This window comes from Molossus molossus, unplaced genomic scaffold (assembly GCF_014108415.1).
Source record: "Molossus molossus isolate mMolMol1 unplaced genomic scaffold, mMolMol1.p scaffold_m16_p_1, whole genome shotgun sequence".
NCBI lineage: Eukaryota > Metazoa > Chordata > Mammalia > Chiroptera > Molossidae > Molossus > Molossus molossus.
Window position 1 is genome coordinate 61,193,658 of NW_023425344.1, and position 8,282 is coordinate 61,201,939.

General features: G+C 40.5%; 1 protein-coding gene across 1 annotated transcript; it reads left to right on the forward strand.

Moving 5' to 3' along the window:
* The first annotated feature begins 6,692 nt into the window (after window positions 1–6,692).
* On the forward strand, window positions 6,693–8,015 carry LOC118640376 (solute carrier family 25 member 46-like). Its single transcript, XM_036277285.1, is given in 5 exon segments — window positions 6,693–6,913; window positions 6,915–7,262; window positions 7,385–7,485; window positions 7,488–7,569; window positions 7,571–8,015. Coding segments are annotated over 5 exon segments (1,197 nt in total).
* The last annotated feature ends 267 nt before the right edge of the window (window positions 8,016–8,282 follow it).

The window sequence follows — 8,282 nt, forward strand, 5'->3', positions numbered from 1 at the left end:
CCTCACAACAAAAGACTCACATCCGTTGAAAGTGAAGGAATGGAAAAAAATCTTCTAAGCAAAGGAAAAGGAAAAAAAAAAGCTGGGGTAGCAATACTCATATCTGATAAAATAATTTCAAAATGAAGACCATAACTAGAGACAAAGAAGGCCACTACATGATATTGAAAGGATCTATCCAACAGAAAGCTATAACAAACATATATGCACCCAATATAAGAGCATCAAAATACATTAAAAATCTTCTGGAAGACTACAAAGGAGAAATTGATAGCAATACAATCATAGCAGGGGACTTCAACACGCCACTGACATCACTGGATAGATCCTCTAGACAAAAAATTAGCAAGGAAACAGAAACTCTAAATGAAGCACTAGACCAAATGGATTTCATGGAATCTACAGATATTCACATTCTTCCCAAAACTACAGAATTCACATTCTTCTCAAGTGCACATGGGACATTCTCAAAGATAGACCACATGATAGGACACAAACTAAGTCTCTACAAGTTCAAGATGATTGAAATCATATCAAGCATCTTCTCAGATCACAATGGCATGCAACTAGAAATCAATTGCAACAAGAACATGCAAAGACATTTGAACACATGGAAGCTAAATAGCATGTTATTAAACAACGAATGGGGAGATCAAAAAAGAAATTAAAAATTTCCTGGAATCCAATGAAAATGAACACAAAACAACACAAAACCTATGGGATGCAGCAAAAGCAGTTCTGAGGGGGAAGTTCATAGCACTACAAGCCTACCTCAAATAGCAAGAAAAATCTCTAATAGACTACCTAACCTCACAACTTAAAGAACTAGAAAGCAGCCCTGGCCGGTTTGGCTCAGCGGTTAGAGCATCAGCCTGCGGTCCACAGAGACCCGGGTTCGGTTCCCGCTAAGGGCATGTACCTTGGCTGCAGTTTGTCCCCGGCCCTGGTTGGGTCGTGTGGGTGGCGGCCACTCGATGTGTCCCTTTCACATCGATGTTTCGCTCTCTTCCTCTCTCTCCTTCCTGCTCTATCTGAGTAAAAAATGGAAAAATGTCCCCGGGTGAGGATTAAAAAAAAAAAAAAAAAAAAAGAACTAGAAAGCAGACAAAAAGAAAACCCCAGAGCAAGTAGAAGGAAGGAAATAGTAAAGATCAGAGTAGAAATAAATGACATAGAGACCAAAAAAACAATTCAAAGGATCAATGAAACAAAGAGCTGGATTTTTGAAAAGATAAACAAGATTGATGGACTCTTAGCTAGACTCACCAAGAAACAAAGAGAGAGACCTGAAATACACAAAATCAGAAATAAAAGAGAAGTAACAACTGATACCCCAGAAATACAGAAGATCGTTAACAACTACTATGAAAAATTATATGACAACAAATTTGAGAATCTAAGCTAAATGGACAAATTTCTAGAAACACATAGTCTCCCAAAACTGGACTGGGAAGAGATAGAAAACTTGAACAGACCAATAACAACTAAGGAATTGAAGAGGTAATGAAGACTCTCCCAGCAAACAAAAGCCCAGGCCCAGATGGCTTCACGGGGGAGTTTTACTGAACATTCAAAAAAGAACTAACACCCATTCTCCTCAAACTATTTCAAAAAATTCAAGAAGGAAGACTTCCAAACTCGTTTTATGAGGCCAGCATAATTCTAATTCCAAAACCAGAAAAAGACACTACAAAGAAAGAAAAATACAGGCCAATATCCCTGATGAACATAGACGCCAAAATCCTGATCAAAATACTAGCAAATCAGATCCAGCAACACATCAAAAAAATTATTCACCATGACCAAGTGGGATTCATCCCAGAGATGCAAGGCTGGTACAATATTCACAAATCAATAAATGTGATACACCACATAAACAAAATGAAGAATAAAAACCACAGGATCATATCAATAGATGCCAAAAAAGCCTTCAACAAAATCCAGCATCCATTTCTGATAAAAATGCTCAGCAGGGTGGAAATAGAGGGATCATATCTAGACATAATAAAGGCCATATATGAAAGACCTACTGCCAACATCATATTCAATGGGCAAAAACTAAAAGCATTTCCCTTAAGAACAGGAACAAGACAGGGATGCCCACTTTTGCCACTCTTATTTAACATAGTACTGGAAGTCTTAGCCACAGCAATCAGACAGCAAGAAAAAATAAAAGGGATCCAAATTGAAAAGGAGGAAGTAAAACTGTCATTATTCGCAGATGACATGATACTATATGTAGAAAACCCCAAAGACCCCATCAAAAATTTACTAGCCTTAATAAATGAATTTGGCAAAGTAGCAGAATACAAAATTAACATCAAGAAATCAATGGCATTCTTATACACCAATGATGAACTCACAGAAAGAGAAACTAAAAAAACAATCCCATTTACCACAGCAGCAAAAAAATTAACATACCTAGGAATAAACTTAACCAAAGAAATAAAGGACCTATTCACAGAAAACTACAGGTCATTGAAAAAAAAAATAGAGGAAGATATAAAAAAGTGGAAGCACATACCTTGTTCATGGATTGGAAGAATTAACATCATTAAAATGTCCATACTACCCAAAGCAATCTATAGATTCAATGCAATCCCCATCAAAATACCAATGACATACTTCAAAGAACTAGAACAAATACTTCAAAAATTCATATGAAACCAAAAAAAAACCTCAAATAGCCACAGCAATCTTGAAAAAGAAGAACAAAGTAGGAGGGATCACATTACCAGATTTCAAGTTATACTACAAAGCCACTGTAATCAAAACAGCCTGGTACTGGCACAAGAACAGGCATATAGGCCAGTGGAACAGAACAGAGAACCCAGAAATGGACCCAAGGCAATATGCTTAATTAATATTTGCAAAGGTGGCAAGAGCATACAGTGGAGTAAAGACAGCCTCTTTAATAAATGGTGTTGGGAAAATTGGACAGCGACATGCAAAAAAATGAAACTAGACCATCAACTTACACCCTACACAAGAATAAACTCAAAATGTAAAAAAGACTTAAATGTGAGTCATGAATCCATCAAAATTCTAGAAGAAACTGTAGGCAACAAAATTTCAGACATCATACGCAGCAGAATTTTCACTGATACATCACCTAAGGCAACAGAAACAAAGAGAAAATGAACACATGGGACTACATCAAACTCAAAAGCTTCTGCACAGCAAAAGATACCATCATAAAAATGGAAAGGCTACCCACTGTATGGGAGAGCATAACTGCCAATGATATATCAGATAAGGGGTTAATTTCCAATATATATAGATTGCTCATACAACTCAACAAAAGGAAGACAAAGAACCCAATTAAAAAATGGGCAGGGGAACTAAATAGACACCTCTCCAAACAGGACATACAAATGGCTAAGAGACATATGAAGAAATGCTCAACATCACTAATCATAAGAGAGACGCAAATTACGACAACAATGAGGTATTACCTCACACCTGTCAGAATGGCCGCCATCAACAAATCATCAAACAACAAGTGTTGGCGAGGATGTGGAGAAAAGGAGACTCTAGTACACTGCTGGTGGGAATGCTGATTGGTGCAGCCACTATGGAAAACAATATGGTGTTACCTCAAAAAATTAAAAATTGAACTTCCATTTGACCCAGTGATCCCACTTCTAGGAATATACCCTAAGAAGCCTGAAACACCAATCAGAAAGAATATATGTACCCCCATGTTCGTAGTAGCACTATTTATAATAGCTAAGATCTGGAAACAGCCCAAATGTCCATAAGTAGACGAATGGATAAAAAAAAGCTGTGGTACATATACACAATGAAGTACTATGCAGCTGTAAGAAAAAAAGATCTCTTATCCTTTGAGACAACATGGAGGGACCTGGAAAGTGTCATCCTAAGCGAAACAAGCCAAACAGAGAAAGACAAGTATCATATGATCTCACTTATTTTGTGGAATATAATGAACATAACAATCTGAGGAATGGGGTAGTCCCAGAGACATGGAAGTGGGGTACAGACTGACGATCCCCAGAAGAGGGGGTGGTGGGGGAGAGATAAACCACAGAACTTACATGCATGTATGCATGAACAACGGACATGGACAACAAAGCTGGGGAGAGGACAGGGAGGGAGGAGGAGGGGGGAATTAGTGGAGGAAAAAGGAGAAACATCTGTAACAAAAATAAATTAAATAAATAAAAAAAGAAAAGAAAGAAAGTGCTGAACGTAGTGCTTTGGAAATAATACATTCTCAACAAATAATAGCTGTTATATTAATATTGTTGATGTCTAGTATTATTATTGTTGTTGTTATTATTAGAAATAAAATATTTCCTAACATCAAAAAAAAAAAAGTAATGCTTACACCCTGGATGGTGTGCTCAGTGGTTCAGTGGTTAGAGCATTGGCCTATGCACCAGGGGATCACGGGTTCGCTCCTTGGTCAAGGGCATGTACCTGGGTTGCAGGTTCAATTTACTGGTCCCAGTCAGGGTATGTGCGGAAGGCAACCAATAGAAGTTCTTTCTCTCTCCTCCTCGTCCTCCTCTTTTCATCCCTCCCTTCCACTCTTTAAAAAAATCAATGGAAAAAATATCCTCAAATGAGGATTGACAAAACAAAAACAAAAATGTAATGCTAAGGAGAATTCTCTCCTTCATCATATACCTAATTCCTGGGACTCTGTGTAGAACTGAGTAATGGATAACAGAGAATCCTAGATTGGCCTTATTTATTTTTATTGAAAAGGGCCAAATGTACTCTACAAGAGAAGAAAATATACACAGAAGAGAATAGAGACAGGACAAAGGAGAGCAAGAGATATTTTTGACTTTCTGAAGAAATCTTGAGAAAATAACAGATTAGAGCCACCTACCATGCTGTGAGACTTTGAGAAGATAGATGAATAAAAAACTTTTAACAGTTTGTACCTTGTTATGAATGTCTCCGCTTTGTATCATCCAAGACATTACAGTAAAAATTTAAATTGCTTTACAATTATTTTTAGATGTCAGACTGATATACCTTTGGCTGAAACAATGAGCAGAGACAGACTCTAAGGGAAAAACAAAGAGGCCCAACATTATTGGGGTTATAGAGACAATAGTCAGATTTTCTGCCTGCAGATCTGCCTCGTATTCAGAATGGCATTAAATGGCAATGTAAATATACATTGTTTTAAGGTGTTTTATCTGAGGAACTATGACTGCCAAGTGCTCTGCCCCTCACCCCCTCCCCAACTCACAACCAAATGTAAAACCATTGGTCTTGATTTGATAGTTCTATTTAAACAAAAGTGCAAAACACACCTATCTGATTGCAGGCTTATAATATTACACACCATGCACATCACAGATCCCTCACTGTAAAAGTTTGTCTGTAGCCCTGGCTAGTTTTGCTCAGTGATTAGAGCGTTGGCCCATGGACCGAAGGGTCATGGATTCAATTCCCAGTAAAGGGCACATACCTGGATTGTAGGTTCGATCCTCAGCCCTGGTCGGGGTTGTGCAGGAGGCAGCCAATCATTGTGAGTCTCTCATATTAATGATTCTCTCTCTTTCCCTTCCACTCTATCTAAAAATCAGTGGAAAAATATCCTCGAGTGAGGATTAACAAACAAAGAAGTTTATCTGTAGCATATAGTGGCTGACAATAGATATTTTACCCTTGGAATGCAATCCAGCTACTTCTTATGGGGCCTAGTTAGAGGTTATTTAGAATGACAGCTTTATTATCATGCCTGACCAAGCCTTTTCAATACCAAGTTGCCTCTATCACAATAGCTTCCACTTTTAGCTGTTAAGGGCTCAACAGGTGTTCCCAAAAGTGACTGTGTGCCTGGACCAAAACTATTATAAAATTAGAGAAGCCAGAAGTGAGTCTATTAGTAAGAATTCATCTCCCACAGACAGGTCTCCTCATTATAAATCGTGCTAGAGTGGCCGGTGTGGCTCAGTGGTTGAGCATGACCCATGCACCAAGAGGTCGCCAGTTCCATCCCCAGTCAGGGCACATGCCCAGGTTGTGGGCCTCATCCCCAGTGGGGGGCATGCAGGAGGCAGTCAATCGATGTTCTCTCTCATTGATGCTTCTGTCTCTCTCTCCTTCCCCTTCTCTCTCTCTCTCTCTCTCTCTCTCTCTCTCTCTCATCAATAAAGAAAAAAAGAAATGCTGGAGATGGTGAACTACCAGAGAGAAGAACCATTTGATGTATTTTCCATAGCCTGGAGGTCACAGTGGCAGGCACTTCTGGAGCCGAGGATGGGTATCTGCATCAGATTGCATCCAAAGGATCCATTCCAGCAGAGATGGCCTTTGAAGGAGTACTCTCTAGGCTTACAAACCAGAAAACTTTGAAGAGCATGACCACAAAAAAAGTGAAATTTTAAAATAGGTCTGGACCAGAAGAGAGCATCTATATGACCCTCCCATTAGCTCAAAGTGGCCAAAGGATCCCTGAAACAGACCCTGTGGGGTCCTCTGGATTAGGAACCACTTAGGTTTGGACTGTACCTCCTATCTCTATCAGTAGGTGTAATCTTGGCTACAAGGAACAGCCCACTTAAATTTGCATAAACAGGGTTGTCAATTTCTCCAGACCCGGTGGCGGGGGAAGAGGAGGAGGAAGGAGAGTCTGTGGGCAGGAGTCGCCGCGGCCCCAGCGGTGGTGGTCTCCGGCTGGGCCCGCCTCATCCTGCCCGTCTGCGATGCATCTGCGGCGCCCGGACGGGTTTGACGGCTTGGGCTATCGAGGGAGTGCACGGGATGAGCGGGGTTTTGGCGTCGCTTTCCCTGCAAGCTCCTTCAGCGCCGGGTCGGACCTGGGCCACTGGGTGACCACTCCCCCAGACATTCCGGGTAGCCGCAACCTGCACCTCGGGAGGGCGAGGGGCCGGGGGGAGGAGGCCTTCCCCGGGGGTGCCGGCGCAGAGCAGCGAACAGTTGAGTAGATTTGCTGGATTTGGTATTGGGCTTGCAAGTCTCTTTACAGAGAATGTACTGGCTCATCCTTGCATTGTTCTGCGCCGCCAGTGTCAGGTCAATTACCATGCTCGGCATTATCATCTCACTCCATTTACAGTTATCAATATTATGTACAGCTTCAACAAAACTCAGGGACCAAGGGCCCTTTGGAAAGGAATGGGAAGTACATTTATTGTCCAAGGAGTCACACTTGGAGCAGAGGGAATAATCAGTGAATTTACACCTTTACCAAGGGAGGTTTCACATAAATGGAATCCTAAACATATAGGAGAACACCCTCTGCTGAAATCATTGTGAATTGGAAACCCCCCAGCTTGCTGGCTCCCTCTGTGGAGCGCTCCAGCACATTATTACTTAGTGATGTTCCATTCACCTTGAAAACCACTACTTGCCAGGACCTGGCCCATAGGGTTAGCCTAACTTATATGGTGGCAATGCCTTTTTATTCAGCAAGTCTAATTGAAACAGTACAGAGTGAGATAATTGGAGATAACACTGGAATTCTGGAATGTGTTAAAGAGGCATCGGAAGAGTGATTGGCATGGGAGTGCCTCACGGCAAACGGCTGCTTCCTCTTCTCTCCTTGATCTTCCCTACGGTGCGGGGTTCTTCACTACGTCATCAGCTCAATCATTCAGAAGTTTGTCCTACTAATTCTAAAGAGAAAGACTTATGCTAGCCACCCAGCTGAGAGCACTAGCCCGGTGCAGAGTATGTTGGATGCTTATTCTCCAGAACTCATTGCTAACTTTGCTGCCAGTCTTTGCTCTGATGTTATACTTTACCCCTTGGAAACAGTGTTTCACCGCCTTCACATTCAAGGAACACGCACAATAATTGACAATACAGACCTGGGCTATGAAGTGCTTCCAATTAATACCCAGTATGAGGGAATGAGAGACTGCATTAATACCATAAAGCAGGAAGAAGGAATGCTTGGTTTTTATAAAGGGTTTGGTGCTGTTATAATACAGTACACACTGCATGCAACTGTCCTACAAATTACCAAAATTATTTACTCTACACTTCTTCAAAATAGTATTTGAGATTTAGTTCCCGATTAGTCACTTTGTTATGAAATTGTGAGGAATAAAAGTGAATACGGGAGGGGGGGAAATGGATTAGAAAGGGAAACTGGTAGAAAAAGCCTATGCTGATTATATTGACTTTTTTTTAAGGCATAGGTATCTTTTTTGGATCAAAAGTATTGAATATTTTAAAACTCAATAAAATAACATTCATGAGTTAAATTCTAACTAGTGTAGCACGCATACTGAACTAAAAATGATCTTGGGCAGAAGCAAAAATTTGTC